The sequence below is a fragment of the Orcinus orca genome, chromosome 17, assembly GCF_937001465.1.
Source record: "Orcinus orca chromosome 17, mOrcOrc1.1, whole genome shotgun sequence".
In the NCBI taxonomy this organism is placed as follows: Eukaryota; Metazoa; Chordata; class Mammalia; order Artiodactyla; family Delphinidae; genus Orcinus; species Orcinus orca.
Window position 1 is genome coordinate 69,115,959 of NC_064575.1, and position 20,325 is coordinate 69,136,283.

Consider the following 20,325-nt stretch of genomic DNA (forward strand, 5'->3'; position numbering starts at 1 on the left):
CATCTAAGGACTGTTTTATTAAATACTAAGATTCATGATAATTATCCCCTTGAGTATCTTCCTTCCTCCAGAAGAGGAAATGTAAAACTCATCACAAAGCCAGTGGAGAGAACGATACGATTTTCCTTTTCAGGGATCTAAACGGGTTTTTATAAAATCCCAGGAAAACATTCTCCCAGTCAACCACAGTGATGACAGTATATGCAATTAGGATTTGGCAGATTATTTTAATAAAAAGGGCAGCGGCCACTGTCATTGATTCTTGACTAAGTGCAGTGCTTTACAAATGTTATGTTCTCCAATCCTCAGAATAATCATGAATGCTAGGCACTGTGACCCCATTATATAGACAAAGAATCTGAAGCTCAGAAAGTTGAAGTCACTCAAACAATGCCACACAGCAAGCCAGCATTGCAGCCAGGATTAGAATCCACTCTCAGGCGCCAACACTGCACTCTTTCCTTCCACAAAATTATGTTAAAGGGTAAAGTGGGATTTTGTTAATATGGGCAACTCTTCCAGTAAAAATAGGAATAAGAAGGACTCCGTCACTGAAGATATCTCACCCAGCATTTTTTTGTGGAGAAGGAACCCAGTTTGGGTTACTTTCTTGAGGAAGTAGAAATTGATTGTTCACACATAAGAATATGTTTCTGTGATTACTTTTCACTTTTACTTGGATAGTGGCCCATCCAAAGAGAGAACTGTTACTTAGGAAATTAGTATCATGTTATTACTGGCTTTAAAGATGCTTCTATTGGGGCATAGGGTACAAACGCTATCTGTCTTGCACTCTGGTTCTAACGCTGTCCCTTGGGGTCAGGCGAGACATTTTTATATTTGTAAACCAGCAGTTCCACAACTTAAATGACCAAATTGTTGTTTTGTGTTTTTAAATATGCAGATTCCTGAGCTTCTGCCTCAGAGATTCAGATACAAAGGTCTTGGGTATGACTTAGGCACGTATAGTTTTAAAAAAGCTTAATGAGGGCTTCCCTGCTTAATGAGGGCTTCCCTGGTGGTGCAGTGGTTGAGAGTCCGCCTGCCGATGCAGGGGACACGGGTTTGTGCCCCGGTCCGGGAAGGTCCCACATGCCACGGAGCGGCTGGGCCCGTGAGCCATGGCCGCTGAGCCTGCGCGTCCGGAGCCTGTGCTCCGCAACGGGAGAGGCCACAGCAGTGAGAGGCCCGCATACCGCAAAAAAAAAAAAAAAAAAAGCTTAATGATTCTAATAATCAGCTAGGTTTTAGAATCACTAGATAGTATATTATGTTAAGCCCTTTGTGTGTCAAAGTAGTTTCTTGGGTAGAATATTGCTGTGGTTGTAATTCACTGAAGTCGCCATTGCAGGTTACTAAAACTATACACGTTTATATTTCTATATATACATTTAACTTATATATGTAATATATATATATTTGTACATTAAAAAAGTAGTGTATTGTGTACATATATAAAATATCTGTATATATAAACATATATATACACACATACGTGCTCTGTGTGTGTGTGTGTGTGTGTGAGAAACTGAAAATTCCCCAGTGTGACTCAACATAGTATCACACTCAGGATTGATCTTGGATCTCTAACCTGGGCCAGTGTTTACAGAGTCTGTGGCTTTTTACCCCTTGGCCTCTTCATCTGGTGGTTGGTCTTAATCCTTAGTTGCAAGTAAAGCCTTATTTCCTATGGCTGACTGCCACGCTGGTCTCTTGCCGTTGCTCTCAGGGTTGAAATTGTGCAGATGGGCTTTCTTCAAGTGTGTCTTTAGTCTTCATTGCTTGAGTTTGTTCCGTTTCAACAAACTCATCAGATGCCAGCTGCTTACAGATCCCACTCTACCTGAGAGTGTGGTGTCCGTCAAAGGACCTTAACAGTTGGCTGTGTTACTGCCAATTATGGTTCGTGTCCGTGGTCCACCCTTGCAGGCTTCAAAGAAGGCATGGATGGTGAATATCATAACTGAGTCACTAGCTCTGAGTGCTATTTCTGTTATCTACATAAACATAAATATTCTAGCTTCTAACTTTAGTTACAACACACTTTGTGGGCACATCTGTTTCATCCTTTAGATGCCATAGACAGTACCTTGAAACTACAAACTTTTTAAGAGCCTACGAAAAGTGCTTGCCACCTGAAAAAAGCATATGTGTTTTCTCTCGTGTATGGAAAAGAAAAATGAAAATTAATAAATTAGTTAAATGTCTGTAAAACATTACACTTTGCTAACTTCAACCATGGTTAAATTTAGTATTTATTCAAACATCAGTGATTTTTGAAGACACATTTTGGATAGATTTCCTTTTGCTGACAAATCATAGCCCACCATAACTTAATAAGTTGCTCAGAGCCAGATGTTTTCCAAAAAAATTATAAAAAGCCTTTCAAGTTTTTATAGCAAAAATTATTTTTAATGTGGGTTGTTGGTGCGTATTAATATTTTGAGGTGGGAATCTCAAAAAGGAAAAATGATTGGAGCTACTCATGTTATAAAACACCCCTGTTTGTAAGTGGCTGATTTTCTGCGCTTTAAAAAATAAACGTATCGGTTTAAGTGAATTCTCACATTATGCTTATTGTTTAATCTTCTATCCCCTAATATACATTCTTCATTGCTTAATTAAAGTTTTCTGTTTTTTATGAGGGTGCTTAATCCGCAAACACACATGTACTGAGATTGGCTTCCTGATATGAAATGGATAATTTATAGATCTAGAAATGTTTGGGGAAGTGCAAACCCATTTCTAGCTGTTTAGGGCTGAAAACCATTCAGCTGGCTTTGATTAAAGTGAAGCTGAATCACAAAGCTAGAATTTGCCGATGATTTTGCCATGTAAAATGCAGACATTTTACGTGGTTTTTCTTTTCATCCAGTTTATTGCTTTGATATAAAGAGCTGACCTGCATGTGAGGATGGGCTGTAATGTGGGTGCTGCAGTGGTACCTGAGCAGGGAGAGTGATGCAGTGTCCCAACCATCCTGGATCCCTTGACTTAAAATCCACCTCTCCTGTGAAACCCCACACCTGGATTAGGTGCCCTTCCTGCATGTTCCCATGGAAGCTTCTAGTCCATCATCATAGCTCATTGTCATTTACTTTCAATTGTTGACTTTTCTCAAAACCGTCACCTCCTTGAAAAGAAACTGTCTTGTTCATCATGGTCTACCCCAAACCTAGCAAAATGCCCAGCACATAGTAGTTCTGCAAATATGTTTCAGTAATGTGACAAATGTGAGGCTTACAAGTAAAACAAATCTTTCAAAGATAAATTTAAAGTGTGATTCAAAAGTTATAAAATAAAACTATGTGATGAAATTGTGAACTTTTTTAGGGTTAGGAAGAGATTTGGGGGAAAAAGGGCTTTGATAATGTTTCTAAAATAATATTGAGCCTAACATCCTTTTAATTATAACCAGATATAGCAAGTAAATTTTAATTTGGAATGAGAGAAACAGGAAACTCACAGTACCCTTAAGAACGCCTTTATTCTTGAACTGTTATATGTAAAAATGTGCAGTCGTTCATGACATTCCATGAACGAAAGAGCTAGAGTAAAATGCACTGGAATGGATGCTACTGGTGCCCCGGTCAGAGCCCCTTTACCTGGCAGGTGTACTCCATCCCCCGGCTGCTGCGGGTTTGACTGCTAACAACTCAGTTACCTCTTCTACAGAGAACTACCCTTGGAACTGCCACCTTGGCTCCAGTCAATGACTAACTGATGTGGGTATATAAAACCTTGTGGTAGGTCAACTCTGAGGTGTAACTCACACTCCAGAGCTCCCCATGGGGTCAGACTGAAGCCAGTCTTAGCTAAATCCAATTCTAACCTAACCTCTCTGCCTGCACTCTCCTGCCTCCTTCATACCTAAAAGCTTTCTCCCAAGAACACTCCCACTATAAATCAAAGGAACAACAACCCAGTCTGCTTCTAGGAAACCACCTCTCAGATAGTCACTGAAATGAAATTTCAACTTCTGAGCTAGATAACTCCCGATCCCTTTCCTCCAGGCTTGTGGAGGGTTCAAGAGCAAAGACGGATAAGATTGGCATCCCCCACCCCCTCAGCCCACCCTATGCTTTTCTGGACTAATTATACCTGCAAATCATATTTATTTATTTTATAAATGATAAATGTATTTTATACATGATAACCAGAGCACTTCTTCCAGGTGCCTCAATTTTATTCAAATTTAACTTTTTATTAGTACCTATTTTGTGCCAACCATGTGCTAGGGAGGAATTAGGAAAGGAACGGTGAATAAGACATGATTTCTGCCCTCAAAAAAAAAAAAAAAGATATCTCAGCTTCTGAGGATGTGTTTTCGGTGGAAGAACACAGAGTGAACAAACATGTAGTCTCTTCTTTTGATTTGATCGCACAGAAGCAATAGCCTCTCGGCCCAATTTAGCTCCTATATAAGAACGACATTTCATCCTCTTCGCTTCCAGATGATACACGCATGGTGTCTGTAAAACAAGTGAATTCAAAACTGTTCTCTAGAGCATCCTTCCAGAGCCACGATGAAGAACGCTGACAGATCATTGCTTTGTAAACATGATTGGGAGAGGGGAGTCAATGTATTATTTCCTGCAGGTCTTCCTTGGAATAATACAGTTTTCTTTTCAGAAAGTATGACATGGCTTGCCTCCCTCTGAATAAAATTGCCCTTGCTTGTTTTTGAGATTTTTTTTCTCTCTGGACACAGCCTGGAAAAGAGTCAGGGAGGGCTTCCTGCAGCAATGCTATACTTTTGACTGCTGGGCCATGGTGTTGGCTGTGTGTCATATATGGCCTTACACACGAGTGTGTGTTTGCTTCCCCTCCAGTGCTGGAAGAGTTTTAAGGCAGGAAGCAAATGATGTCCTTTGAAAAATGTCTTCTTAAATTATTGACTGTGTGCTCAGAGTCCCTTTTTTTCGTATGTGAACTTCATCTAGAAAATAATAGTAGATTAAAAAAAATTTTTTTTAATGGTAAGGCCTCCTAAGTTTTCTCACTGACCAGATGAGGGAGTTGGGCTGGAGGAGTTCTAAGGTTCTGTTTTTCTTTTACATATTCTGATTTTTTTACACCCTCTTCCTGGATATGCTATATTTAAACTCCATGTAAAATAACTTCTTTCAACCTATGTCAGTATTAATTTTTGTTGTTTAGCTAGCAGATCCAAAGAAGGATGTATGTGTGTGTGTGTATGTATGTACGTATGTATGTGTGTGTGTAATTTAATCTGTATCAGGGCCTATCACTGAAGCTTTCTGACTTAATAATATTTTTGAATGGATAACTAAAGTGAATGAATAGGAGTAGTAGAGAAAAAAAACACTAGCCTTTATATTAGTATAGGATAACTGTTACAACAAAGACCCTAAAATCTCAGTGGTTTCAAGCAATTAAAAAAAATAAATGAAATGAAATGAAATAAAGTCTATTGTTTGGTCACAGCCAGTGCTGTCGACAGAATAGGTAGAGGAGTGGGGCTGTGGGGTGGAGCTAGTCTCTAATCCATACAGTCACTTAGGGACTCAAGGTCTTTCCGTCTTGGGACACTTTGATCTTCAACATGTGGGCCCTAAAGTTGTTAAAGAAGGGGAAAAGAAAGTGGAGGATTACCCATAGGAAATTGTTATGAACCAGAAGTGGAATTGGCCCCTTTCCACAGGCCAGAACTCAGCCCCATGGCTCTAACAGAATTGCTGGAACAGGAGGCTGGGAGATGTTACCTCATAATGTGCCCAGGCAGAAAAGGAAAACCATCAAGATTGCTGGGTTCTAGAATCCTCTGCCTTAGCTGGTTTAAAGACTTTCTAGTATTCGAGCTTGAGAGCATGATGAAAGGGCCTTGCTGACCATTGCTTTTCCTATCCTACCCCCTCTTCATGCCAACTTTCATTTCGTACCTTTTCTCCCAACTCACACCATTTCCTTTCATCCAGCCTCATCTTGACTCTCTTTTATTTGATACCTTGACATAAGGAGACATAAGGTGAATGTGGATGGGCACCCCTAAGGAGAAGGATTTTCATGAGCCAGATAAATGGAAAAGACAGCTCACTGGAAAAGTGGCACACATTTCAGAAAGGGAATTGGAAGAGGCAGCAAGGAAGCCAGGAGATGTTGGTTTGAGTTGACTTGAGATGAGAATGGGTTATTCTAGTAGGGGACAAATCCCAAGATGAAAAGTCCATTTCTCCATGTAGTAGTATGTAATGTCTTGAACAAAATTTTATAAACTTATTATAAAATTCAGATGGAAGATCCTCTCTCATGTTTTTAACTGCATTGGAAGGACCAGCACCCACAATTAAGAACTACAACCTTTTGAGAGTAAGTCACCCCAGCTGTTCTATTTTTTTTTAATGTTCACATAAAAATAACATGCACATACACACATTCAATCATTGAGGAAGATACTTTTATAAAGAACATCGTTTGCTTTCTGCTTTAAACTCTTCCATCATGGAATGGGAAGCAAACATGTACACACATTCAGTAAACCTGCTCAGCAGTCAAAACTGTATCATTACAGCAGGAAATCCCCCCATACTTCCCCCAGGCAGCTCCTGAAGAGCTGTAGAGTTGCAGATATTGTAATACTCCTAATTTGTAATATAGATTCCTGTGATAGGGATTCCCTGCCCCAAACTCCCTTAGGTCCAGAAAGACACTAATTCGTCTTTTTGGCTGGTCATTAATGACCAGAATTGATCTCCCTTCTCACTTGTTATGCTTAGTTTAATAAAAAACACTTTCTGGAAACAAGTTCCTGTTTATGTTTGTAAGTGGTATCTCTTACACCTAAAATTCTTACATCGGACAATTTCATAGAGCCAACAGACACAAAAGTCTTTGCCAAGAACAATTCCCATGAAGGGTATAAAAGCAGTGAATCCTTGGAAGTCCAGAGTAAATGACAGGACTTGCCCCCAGATATTAAATGGGATTAAGTGCACCTTTTCTGAAAGCCATGTAAAGCAACTGCATAGTTGACACACCATGTTTTTCTTCCCCCAGGGCTTTCCTGGAAAGGATGGATCCTCTGGCCCTCCGGGACCACCAGGGCCAATTGTAAGTATTTCCAGGAACTACTGGGATGTAGTACTGCTTTAAAGCAATTCATCTCTTTTGTGAGATTTTCTTCTGCCAAACCTTTCACCTTGGTGGCCATCTTTGCTATAGTGTGACAACTCATCCCTTGGTACAGAGCTCTTCCTAAAACATCCTTAAAAAATAATGTATCCATGTGGCTTGATTATTCTACCTCTGAGCCACTTTGCCATAAGATCACCTGCATTGATTTACTTTTATTAGACACAGATAAGACTTGAATTATTTTTTCTTTTAAAATTTTTATTGGAGTATAGTTAATTTACAATGTTGTGTTAGTTTCAGGTGTACAGCAAAGTGAATCAGTTATACGTATACATATATCCCCTCTTCTTTAGATTATTTTCCCATATAGGCCATTACAGAGTATTGAGTAGCATTCCCTGTGCTCTACAGTAGGTCCTTGTTGATTATATATTTTCTATATAGTAGTGTGTATATGTCACTACTATATATTAAAAAAGGCTTGAATTTGAAAGAACTACATCTAACCGACAGAGTGGAGACTTTTCCAAAATTGTCTTCCTTACTTCTGTGGTACGTTAGTTGGAAACAGGAATGAGCAGTGAATCCGGAAGACTTGGTGTTGGGCGGGGAGGTGAGGTTAACTGTGCATGTTTGCTGCTCTCTCTTGAGAGCTAGCTGTTTTCGATGAGAATGAGTGAGTCCTCACCTTTGCTCCGTATTCCTGTCTATTAGGGCATTCCCGGAGCCCCTGGAGTCCCAGGAATCACAGGAAGCATGGGACCCCAAGGCGCCCTCGGACCACCTGTGAGTATGTGGCTGTAGCCAGTCAGGATGGTTGCCCAGTTATCCCTCTGGTTTATTTATGTGTTTAAATTTACAGCATCTTCTTTGGTCAAAATGTTTTTTTCAGGACTGGATTCTGTGGGAATCCATGAGGAACACAGAGAATCTCCTATAGGATAAAGATTAAGATCAGACTGTGCATATATCATGGCTAAAGACAAATGGTCCCAACAGGGAATCATCTGCAGCTAAGCTTCTGCTTATATATATTTCCATTGTTTGTTATTCTGTATTTGGCTAAGTCAACTCAATGCCATCTTTACAGGGACTGGGTACAATACTATCTGTTAATTAGACCTGTCTCCTGGGTGAGAAATACAAGGCTGGAGAAAGTCCAGGATTAGTGAAAATGGGAAGAGATTTTTCTTTTCTAAACTCTGCGAGAAAGACAGACTTTGCCATTAAAACACACACTCACACATTCGCGAATAGTGGTGTAAATGAAGGCCCAGTGAATGGAACTAATTACCTCCCATTTTTGTGCTTCTAATCTCTTAGGTTGGTGCTTAAATGTGATCAGTGGAGGGGGTAGGGGTAGGATGGGGGAGAAACAGATGAGCTTATCTGGGCCTGTTTCCTCGTCTGTAAAATAAGGTTGTTGAAGTACAGCCTCCAGAGGCACACTTGGCATCTTCTGCGACTTGCAAATTGTTCCTTCTGGGTGTAATTATTAGTCAGCCTTCTGATATTATCTGCGAGGTACCAAATCTGTATCCATAAACTAAAGCAATTGAGAAGTGTCAATGTATATACATTGCAGATGTGCTAAGGATTCGTGGAACAGTGAAATCTGAAGGGTGAGGGTAGGAGAAGTTAATGAAGTAGATTTCTACTCCTGCTATAACAATTACCACAATCTCAGGGGCTTAAAACAACAAAAATGTATTATCTTACAGTTCTGTAGGTCAGAAGCCTGATATAGTCTCCCTGGGTTTTAAAATCAAGGTGTCAGCTTTTCCTTTCTGGAAGTTCTAGGGGAGCATCTGTTACCTTGCCTTCTCTAGCTTCTAAAGACTTCCCACCGTCCTTGGTTTGTGGCCCACTTTGAAGTCAGCAGTGTCACATCTCTCTGACCATTTTTCCATAAGCATATCTCCCCCAAACATAGCCCAGAAAGTTTCTTTGCTTTGAGTGATGTATGTGATTACATTTGGGCCACCCAGATAATCCTAGATAATCTCCCTACATTACTTCAAGATCCTAACTAAATCACACTTCAAAGTCCTTTTGCCACATAAAGTAATATATTCATAGGTTCTGGGGATTAGGGCATGAACACTTCAGGGGCCTTTTTCTGCCTACCACACTGAAGAAGGCATAACAGAAACATTGGTTCTCATTCAGAAAGAAACTCTCTCCCTCTAGCTACTCAGATAGTCGCTCTTTATTCTTGAAACCCGTTTCAATAAACTGATTTTGCCCTCAGGGTCCTATTCTAGGCTGTGATTCACATGACACATATGCAGGTACACAAACACACATAAGACATGAACATAAAAAATGCCTCCAGATTTTAGCAAACACATCCAATTTGCACACTCAAATAAATCTCTCCTTAGTTGTCATTTTACAAAGCCATATACTTATGGAAGATAGCTACATTTTCATGGTGCAAAACCTTTTAGATCTCCTCTTTTCATATCAAATCGCTAATGGGTCACAGAAGAAAATTTGATTGCTTTATCCTCACACATCTTTTTCTATTATCTCTGCTACCAGGCTTCAGTCCACTTCCCAAAATGTGCTCCAGGAAACAAGAGTTCCAGAATATGTCAGCAGGGCTCAGAGAGCAAGGGGTTCTGGGAAAGAAGTCTCAGAGGCAGTGTATACTAAATCTGTTTCTCAGAAAGTCATGACAAGTTTTAGGATAGCAAAGACTTTGAGGCACCTTAAGGTGAAACAAAAAACCAAAACACTGGTTTAACTTGGTTAGACAATAAACAAATGTATTTGTGCAGTTTCCCTTAACCCAAGCTGGGTTGAACCTAACTGCAGAGGGATGGAATGCGATAGGAAAGAACAGGCTCTAGGAGTACTTGGGAGAGAACAGTGGGGTGTGGGAGGAGTAGAGTGAGATATGAAATACATTAGGTAAGTAGGACCCCACCCTGCTTATCCATCTGGCCTTTTGTAGCTCTGGAATAGACTTTAAATATGGGGCATAGAAAAATAGCAATACATTTTTTCCTGGAAATAAAACACTCGTTAATAATATTATCTTCTATTGTTATAAATCAACAGAAAAGGGCCAATGATGGTGGCATTTATATCAGAGACAGCACTGGGTATTCTCTCAAAAGCCAGTTGTTCTCTGAACCGTCCAGCCCAGACTTTTCCCTGTGTTTTGGGCTGGGAGGAGCCATATGCCTACTGGCTGCCAGACTGGCGTGTCTAGTAAAGTAGGCTCAGTGTCACGGTGTAAAGGCCTTGATTGATTTCCCATGGATGTCTGTCTAGGAAGGCGGGAGGGAAAGAGACCAAGAAAGACACACCACCCCACTGAAAATAGCAGTGTGTTTCCTATAGTCGGTGCCAGGAAAATGTTTGCTTTCATGAACCCTGCTTTTAGCTGCTGACTTCCCAGGACAGAATGGGCATTAATGCTGTTGTGGTCATAATTCCTACCTGAGGCTTAAACATAAGCTAAAATATGGTATCTCCCCTCTCAGAAGAACTGCAGGAGAAATGTTGTGTCATTTCCTGGCTTGAATCTCCTCAGTGGATCCCTGTCACCAGGGGATAGGGCCCAAATATTCAGCCACGTATACCTAGCCCTTGACGATGGGCCCTTACGTTACCCTCCAACTTGATCTGGCATCGTCCTTTCTCTTGGAGGTATGACAACATCCCTTGGAGTTGTCACCCCAAATTATTTAAAGCTCCCCCAATATATGCCATCCTGTTTCACACTTTTTTTTTTGCCTTTTGGGGATGCTCTTCCATTTGTCTGGGTTGCTTTCTCCTCCTTTCTCTACCTGGTGAGCTTCTGGCTATTATCTCTCTTAAACTGTGCACTTCCGGTGTGAGGCCACCCTCATGTCCTCAGGCTGAGAGACTTCATTTCAACTATTGATGTCCATCTCTCCACGAAAGGAGAGTTCCTTGAGGGCAGAAATTTTATCATACTCATGTTCTGATTCCTAGACCCCAGCTCAGTATCATAGAGGGTACTTAATAAGTGTTTGTTAAAAGAAAGAATGAAGGTATGATTGCCTTCCAGTCAGGCTGATGTGCAGGTAAGTAGGAGAAGGTTATTCTTACAGATTGGGGTCAGATGTGGGAGACATTCAGAGCCGAATGAGGGATGTTTTGATTTTGGTTAGCAGACATCTAATATTTGGAGCTTGGACCATGAGATCATTCTTCTTGCCTTCAGGACTAAAGTTCTGTGAATCTATGAATGTAGCTACTGTATTTTCTTTTCTTTACATTTCAAGGGTTCCTGAAATTAAAGGAAAATGTGCCACTTTTTCTCGCCTACATGTACAGGGAATGTGTGTTTTCCCTCAAAGCATACTTTGGTGGAGTTATGAACCTTAACTCAGGAATTTTTAGTTTGTTTTTGTTTTACTTTGCAAAAATCAAAGAAAAAATGTCAGAGAAGTTGGAATAAAAAATAATTTCTTGCCATTCAGATATAGTCACTAAATGGGACTTTCTTGGAGACTGCCGAGCTATGTCCTGCAGCTACTTAGTAACAAGCATTGTGAGGCTGAGTTTGAGGAATTTCAGGCCCAGTTAAATACATCCATCCCTATATACCAGAAGGTGCCCACAGCTGATGCTGTCCATTTACCTTATCACTCAGGTTTGCACTGTAGTGTTTTTTCTTTTTACTTCTTCTTCTTTTGTTTTTTTGGCTGCGCAGCGTGGCATGCAGGATCATAGTTCCCCAACCAGGGATCGAAACTGCATCCCCTGCCGTGGAAGCGTGGAGTCTTAACCACTGGACTGCCAGGGAAGTCCCTGTAGTTTCTTTTTCTAAGTTTCAAGCATTTCAGACAAGACAACTTAATAAATGATAGCTAGCAGTGGAAATATCAAAGAATACATTGGTTCAGAAACAAAAATATTCAAGATAAAATAGATCATAAGAAACGACTCAAACAAAATGATAAGTCATTCGAAAAAAACAAACAAAATGAAACAAAACAAAAATCTAATTCTGAATGACTGCTGTGAGGTTTGGGAGATATATATTTGCTTTTTAAATGATTATTTAATTAGGCAAAATATTATCTTCACTGAAAAAGATGATTCTGGCTAGCACATTTGTTGAGCAGTGTTCTCTTTCGTGGCAGCAGTAGTGTGTTCTGGGGAGAGTGCAGATTCTGGAGCATAGCTGATTGGGTTCAGGTCCCAGCTTTTCCTTTTTCTTATTGTATGACCTTGGGCAAATTATTTGTCTTCTCAGTACATCACTTCCCTTATATGTAAAATGGAAGTAATATCTCATAGGGTTCTCATAAAGAATAAATATATTTATCTCATAGGAATCTTACAAGGATTAAATGACTTCATTTTATAGGGCTGTTATAAGAGTTAAATGAGTTAATACATCGAGGACAGTGCTTGGAACATGGTAAAATCAGCTTGAGTATTAAACTACTAGTACTTACAAACAGTTTCTTAATATATTAAAAATGTGGGGCTTCCCTGGTGGCACAGTGGTTGGGAGTCCGCCTGCTGATGCAGGGGATGCAGGTTCGTGCCCCAGTCCAGGAGGATCCCACATGCCACGGAGTGGCTGGGCCCATGAGCCATGGCCAATGGGCCTGCACATCTGGAGCCTGTGCTCCACGACGGGAGAGGCCACAGCAGTGAGAGGCCCGCGTACCCCACACACACAAAAAAAATGTGAAAGAGTTACTTATTCTTGTTTGCTGATTTTTGTTTTTGCTTTGTGCCAAAGCTTGCAAAGGAAGTAGGCAGCAGTCCTAGATTTATAATAAATATTTAAATTTAATATTGGACTTAGTTGAATGTTCAAGTGACTCTTTTATGCAAAAAATGGGCTAGGTGGTTTTGGAAACATAAAGTAATATAAGTTATGGCCCCCAGTATTAGAGGTCTTACCATCTGCACAGAGGGAAGAGAAATCCATGCAATGACTTGTAGCTATACTACAATGAAAATTTAGTGTCAGATAGGTGATACTTGAACTAAGTATTACATTAGAATATTCCTATTGTTGATACCTAATTTATAAGGTATATGCTTAATACCTTTCTCACATTTCAAATGTTTTTATACACTGACTAGACCAGGTCTGTGAGAATGAGAAGTTGTAATTTTGATGAGCAGGAGGTGGGGAAGATGGGGCTAAATAACGAGACATTGAATTTGAGGACTTTGACTTTGTCACATGGATGTCTAAGAATCACTGAATGATTTCTGAATAGAGGAAGAGCTGCCATCAATCAACAGTCACTGAGCTTTCTAAGTTGTATGCTGGTAGTATCTGAGGAGGATGAGACTAGTGGTTGTGTAGAGGATGAACTGGAAGGGAGGGTTTTTAGTTAGAGAAGCCAGCTAGAAGGAAGTTGCAAATGCACTGGTGTGAGATGGTTAGGGTAGCACCTCGGTGGTGGAGTGGAAGAGATAGATACAAGAGGAATTGCAATGCAAGATGTGTGCATGTACGTGTGTGTATGTGTGTGTAATAGACATGCAAGAGGCAAGGGAATGGACATTCACAGAAAGATAGACAAGATGAAAAGGCAGAGGGCTATGTACCAGATGAAGGAACAAGATAAAACCCCAGAAAAACAACTACATGAAGTGGACATAGGCAACCTTCCAGAAAAAGAATTCAAAATAATGATAGTGAAGATGATCCAGGACTTTGGAAAAAGAATGGAGGCAAAGATAGAGAAGATGCAAGAAATTTTTAACAAACACCTAGAAGAATTAAAGAACAAACAGAGATGAACAATACAATAACTGAAATGAAAAATACACTAGAAGAAATCAATACCAGAATAAGTGAAGCAGAAGAACGGATAAGTGATCTGGAAGACAGAATGGTGGAATTCATTGCTGCAGAACAGAATAAAGAAAAAAGAATGAAAAGAAAAGAAGACAGCTTAAGAGACCTCTGGGACAACACTAAATGCACCAACATTCATATTATAGGGGTCCCAGAGGGAAAAGAGAGAGAGAGAAAGGACCCAAGAAAATATTTGAAGAGATTATAGACGAAAACTTCCCTAACGTGGGAAAGGAAATAGCCACCCAAGTCCAGGAAGCGCAGAGAGTCCTAGGCAGGATAAACCCAAGGAGAAACATGCCAAGACACATAGTAAGCAAATACACAAAAATTAAAGACAAAGAAAAAAAATTAAAGACAAAAATTATTGAAAGCCGAAAGGGGAAAACGACAAATAACATACAAGGGAACTCCCATAAGGTTAACAGCTAATTTCTTAGCAGAAACTCTACAAGCCAGAAGGGAGTGGCATGACATATTTAAAGTGATGAAAGGGAAGAACCTGCAACCAAGATTACTATACCCGGCAAGGATCTCATTCAGATTCGATGGAGAAATCAAAAGCTTTACAGACAAATGAAAGCTAAGGGAATTCAGCACCACCAAACCAGCTCTACAACAAATGCTAAAGGAAATTCTCTAAGTGGGAAACACAAGAGAAGAAAAGGACCTACAAAGACAAACCCAAAACAATTAAGAAAATGTTAATAAGAACATACATGTCAATAATTACCTTAAATGTGAATGGATTAAATGCTCCAACCAAAAGACACAGACTCACTGAATGGATACAAAAACAAGACCCATATATATGCTGTCTACAAGAGACCCACTTCCGACCTAGGGACACATACAGACTGAAAGTGAAAGGAGGGAAAAAGGTATTCCATGCAAACGGAAATCAAAAGCGAGCTGCAGTAGCAATTCTTATATCAGACAAAATAGACTATAAAATAAAGACTATTACAAGAGACAAAGAAGAACACTACATAATGATCAAGAGATCAATCCAAGAAGAAGATATAACAATTGTAAATATTCATGCACCCAACCCAGGAACCCCTCAATGCATACGGCAAATGCTAACAGCCATAAAAAGGGAAATTGACAGTAACGCAATAATAGTAGGGGACTTAAACACCTCACTTTCACCAATGGACAGATCATCCAAAATGAAAATAAATAAGGAAACAGAAGTGTTAAATGATACATAAAACAAGATGGACTTAGCTGATATTTATAGGACATTCCATCCAAAAACAGCAGAATGTACTTTTTTCTCAAGGGCTCATGGAACATTCTCCAGGATAGATCATATCATGGGTGACAAATCAAGCCTTGGTAATTTTAAGAAAATTGAAATCATATCAAGGATCTTTTCCAACCACAACGCTATGAGACTAGATATCAATTACAGGAAAATGTGTTTGTATCTGTAAGAGATACAAACACATGGAAGCTAAACAACACACTACCTAATAACCAAGAGATCACTGAAGAAATCAAAGAGGAAATCAAAAAATACCTAGAAACAAATCACAATGAAAACACAACGACCCAAAACCTATGGGATGCAGCAAAAGCAGTTCTAAGAGGGAAGTTTATAGCTATACAAGGCTACCTTAAGAAACAAGAAACATCTCAAATAAATAACCTAACCTTACACCTAAAGCAATTACAGAAAAAAGAACAAAAAAACCTCAAAGTTAGGAGACGGAAAGAAATCATAAAGATCAGGTCAGAAATAAATTTAAAAAATGAAGCAAACGATAGCAAAGATCAATAAAACTAAAAGCTGGCTCTTTGAGAAGATAAACAAAATTGATAAACCATTAGCCAGACTTATCAAGAAAAAAAGGGAGAAGACTCAAATCAATAGAATTAGAAATGAAAAAGGAGAAGTAACAACCGACACTGCAGAAATACAAAGGATCATGAGAGCTTACTACAAGCAACTATATGCCAATAAAATTAACAACCTGAAAGAAATGGACAAATTCTTAGAAAAGGTAAACCTTCTGAGACTGAACCAGAAAGAAATAGAAAATATGAACAGACCAATCACAAGCACCGAAATTGAAACTGTGATTAAAAGTCTTCCAACAAACAAAAGCCCAGGACCTGATGGCTTCACAGATGAAATCTATCAAACATTTAAAGAAGAGCTAACACCTATCCTTCTCAAACTCTTCCAAAATATAGCAGAGGGAGGAACACTCCCAAATTCCTTCTACGAGGCCACCATCACCTTGATACCAAAACCAGACAAAGATGTCACAAAGAAAGAAAACTACAGGCCAATATCACTGATGAACATAGCTGCAAAAATCCTCAACAAAATACTAGCAAACAGAATCCAACAGCACATTAAAAGGATCATACACCATGATCAAGTGGGGTTTATCCCAGGAATGCAAGGATTCTTCAATATATGCAAATCAATCAATGTGATACACCATATTAACAAATAGAAGGAGAAAAGCCATATGATCATCTCAGTAGATGCAGAGAAAGCTTTCGACAAAATTTAACACCAATTTATGATAAAAACCCTGCAGAAAGTAGGCATAGAGGGAACATTCCTCAACATAATAAAGGCCATATATGACAAGCCCACAGCAAACATCATTCTCAATGGTGAAAAACTGAAAGCATTTCCACTAAGATCAGGAACAAGACAAGGTTGCCCACTCTCACCACTCTTATTCAACATAGTTTTGGAAGTTTTAGCCACAGCAATCAGAGAAGAAAAGGAAATAAAAGGAATCCAAATCGGAAAAGAAGAAGTAAAGCTGTCACTGTTTGCAGATGACATGATCCTATACATAGAGAACCCTAAAGATGCTACCAGAAAACTACTAGAGCTAATCAATGAATTTGGTAAAGTGGCAGGATACAAAATTAATGCACAGAAATCTCTGGCATTCCTATATACTAATGATGAAAAATCTGAAAGTGAAATCAAGAAAACACTCACATTTACCATTGCAACAAAAAGAATAAAATACCTAGGAATAAACCTACCTAAGGAGACAAAAGATCTGTATGCAGAAAATTATAAGACACTGATGAAAGAAATCAAAGATTTCTCCACAAACAGATGGAGAGATATACCATGTTCTTGGATTGGAAGAATCAACATTGTGAAAATGACTCTACTACCCAAAGCAATCTATAGATTCAATGCAATCCCTATCAAACTACCACTGGCATTTTTCACAGAACTAGAACAAAAAATTTCACAATTTGTATGGAAACACAAAAGACCCCGAATAGCCAAAGCAATCTTGAGAACGAAAGAAGGAACTGGAGGAATCAGGCTCCCTGACTTCAGACTATACTATAAAGCTACAGTTATCAAGACGGTATGGTACTGGCACAAAAACAGAAAGATAGATCAATGGAACAGGATAGAAAGCCCAGAGATAAACCCACGCACATATGGTCACCTTATCTTTGACAAAGGAGGCAGAAATGTGCAGTGGAGAAAGGACAGCCTATTCAATAAGTGGTGCTGGGAAAACTGGACAGCTACATGTAAAAGTATGAGATTAGATCACTCCCTAACACCATACACAAAAATAAGCTCAAAATGGATTAAAGACCTAAATGTAAGGCCAGAAACTATCAAACTCTTAGAGGAAAACATAGGCAGAACACTCTATGACATAAATCACAGCAAGGTCCTTTTTGACCCACCTCCTAGAGAAATGGAAATAAAAACAAAAGTAAACAAATGGGACCTAATGAAACTTAAAAGCTTTTGCGCAGCAAAGGAAACCATAAAGAAGACCAAAAGACAACCCTCAGAATGGGAGAAAATATTTGCAAATGAAGCAACTGACAAAGGATTAATCTCCAAAATTTATAAGCAGCTCATGCAGCTTAATAACAGAAAAACAAACAACCCAATCCAAAAATGGGCAGAAGACCTAAATAGACATTTCTCCAAAGAAGATATACAGAGTGCCAACAAACACATGAAAGAATGCTCAACATCACTAATCATTAGAGAAATGCAAATCAAAACTACAATGAGATATCATCTCACACCAGTCAGAATGGCCATCATCAAAAAATCTAGAAACAATAAATGCTGGAGAGGGTGTGGAGAAAAGGGAACCCTCTTACACTGTTGGTGGGAATGTAAATTGATACAGCCACTGTGGAGAACAGTATGGAGGTTCCTTAAAAAGCTACAAATAGAACTACCATACGACCCAGCAATCCCACTACTGGGCATATACCCTGAGAAAACCATAATTCAAAAAGAGTCATGTACCAAAATGTTCATTGCAGCTCTATTTACAATAGCCCAGAGATGGAAACAACCTAAGTGTCCATCATCGGATGAATGGATAAAGAAGATGTGGCACATATATACAATGGAATATTACTCAGCCATAAAAAGAGACGAAATTGAGCTATTTGTAATGAGGTGGATAGACCTAGAGTCTGTCATACAGAGTGAAGTAAGTAAGAAAGAGAGAGACAAATACCGTATGCTAACACATATATATGGAATTAAAAAAAAAAAAAAGTCATGAAAAACCTAGGGGTGAAACAGGAATAAAGACACAGACTTACTAGAGAATGGACTTGAGACTATGGGGAGGGGGAAGGGTAAACGGTGACAAAGCGATAAAGAGGCATGGACATATATACACTACCAAACGTAAGGTAGATAGCTAGTGGGAAGCAGCCTCATAGCACAGGGAGATCAGCTCGGTGCTTTGTGACTGCCTGGAGGGGTGGGATAGGGAGGGTGGGAGGGAGGGAGACGCAAGCGGGAAGAGATATGGGAATATATGTATATATATATAACTGATTCATTTTGTTGTGAAGCTGAAACTAACATACCATTGTAAAGCAATTATACTCCAATAAAGATGTTAAAAAAAAAAAAAAAGCTGGCTCTTTGAGAAGATAAACAAAATTGATAAACCATTAGCCAGACTTATCAAGAAAAAAAGGGAGAAGACTCAAATCAATAGAATTAGAAATGAAAAAGGAGAAGTAACAACCGACACTGCAGAAATACAAAGGATCATGAGAGCTTACTACAAGCAACTATATGCCAATAAAATTAACAACCTGAAAGAAATGGACAAATTCTTAGAAAAGGTAAACCTTCTGAGACTGAACCAGAAAGAAATAGAAAATATGAACAGACCAATCACAAGCACCGAAATTGAAACTGTGATTAAAAGTCTTCCAACAAACAAAAGCCCAGGACCTGATGGCTTCACAGATGAAATCTATCAAACATTTAAAGAAGAGCTAACACCTATCCTTCTCAAACTCTTCCAAAATATGACAGAGGGAGGAACACTCCCAAATTCTTTCTATGAGGTCACCATCACTCTGATACCAAAACCAGACAAAGATGTCACAAAGAAAGAAAACTACAGGCCAATATCACTGATGAACATAGCTGCAAAAATCCTCAACAAAATACTAGCAAACAGAATCCGTCAGCACATGAAAAGGATCATACATTATGGTCAAGTGGGGTTTATCCCAGGAATGCAAGGATTCTTCAATATATGCAAATCAATCAATGTGATACACCATATTAACAAATAGAAGGAGAAAAGCCATATGATCATCTCAGTAGATGCAGAGAAAGCTTTCGACAAAATTTAACACCAATTTATGATAAAAACCCTGCAGAAAGTAGGCATAGAGGGAACATTCCTCAACATAATAAAGGCCATATATGACAAACCCACAGCAAACATCATTCTCAATGGTGAAAAACTGAAACCATTTCCTCTAAGATCAGGAACAAGCCTAGGATGTCCACTATCACCACCATTATTCATCATAGTTTTGGAAGTCTTACCCATGACAATTAGGGAAGGAAAAGAAATAGAAGAAATCCGAATTGGAAAAGAATAGGTAAAACTGTCACTGTTTGCAGATTACATGATACTATACATAAAGAATCCTAAATATGCCACCAGAAAACTGCTAGAGCTAATCCATGTATTTGGTAAAGTTGCAGGCTACAGAATTAATGCACAGAAATCTCTTGCATTTCTATACACTAATGATGAAAAATCTGAATGAGAAATTAAGGAAACACTCCAATTTACCACTGCAACAAAAAGAATAAAATACCTAGGAATAAACCTACCTAGTGAGACAAAAGACCTGTATACAGAAAACTATAAGACACTGATGAAAGAAATCAAAGATTTCTCCACAAACAGATGGAGAGATATACCATGTTCTTGGATTGGAAGAATCAATATTGTGAAAATGACTATACTACCCAAAACAATCTATAGATTCAATGCAATCCCTATCAAATTACCAATGGCATTTTTTTTATAGAACTAGAACAAAAAAACCTTAAAATTTGTGTGGAGACACAAAAGACCCCAAATAGCCACAACAGTCTTGAGGGAAAA

At 39.0% G+C, this 20,325-nt stretch overlaps 1 protein-coding gene across 4 annotated transcripts in view; it reads left to right on the plus strand.

The window, feature by feature from the left end:
* The window catches only part of COL14A1 (collagen type XIV alpha 1 chain), a 272,810-nt gene that overhangs the window by 220,607 nt on the left and 31,878 nt on the right, over positions 1–20,325 (plus strand). For all 4 annotated transcript variants that reach the window (XM_049700664.1, XM_049700665.1, XM_033419891.2 and 1 more), the window contains 2 exons: positions 7,018–7,071; positions 7,810–7,881. In XM_049700664.1, coding sequence (XP_049556621.1) covers positions 7,018–7,071; positions 7,810–7,881 — 126 coding nt within the window. The remainder of the gene's footprint in view (positions 1–7,017; positions 7,072–7,809; positions 7,882–20,325) is intronic.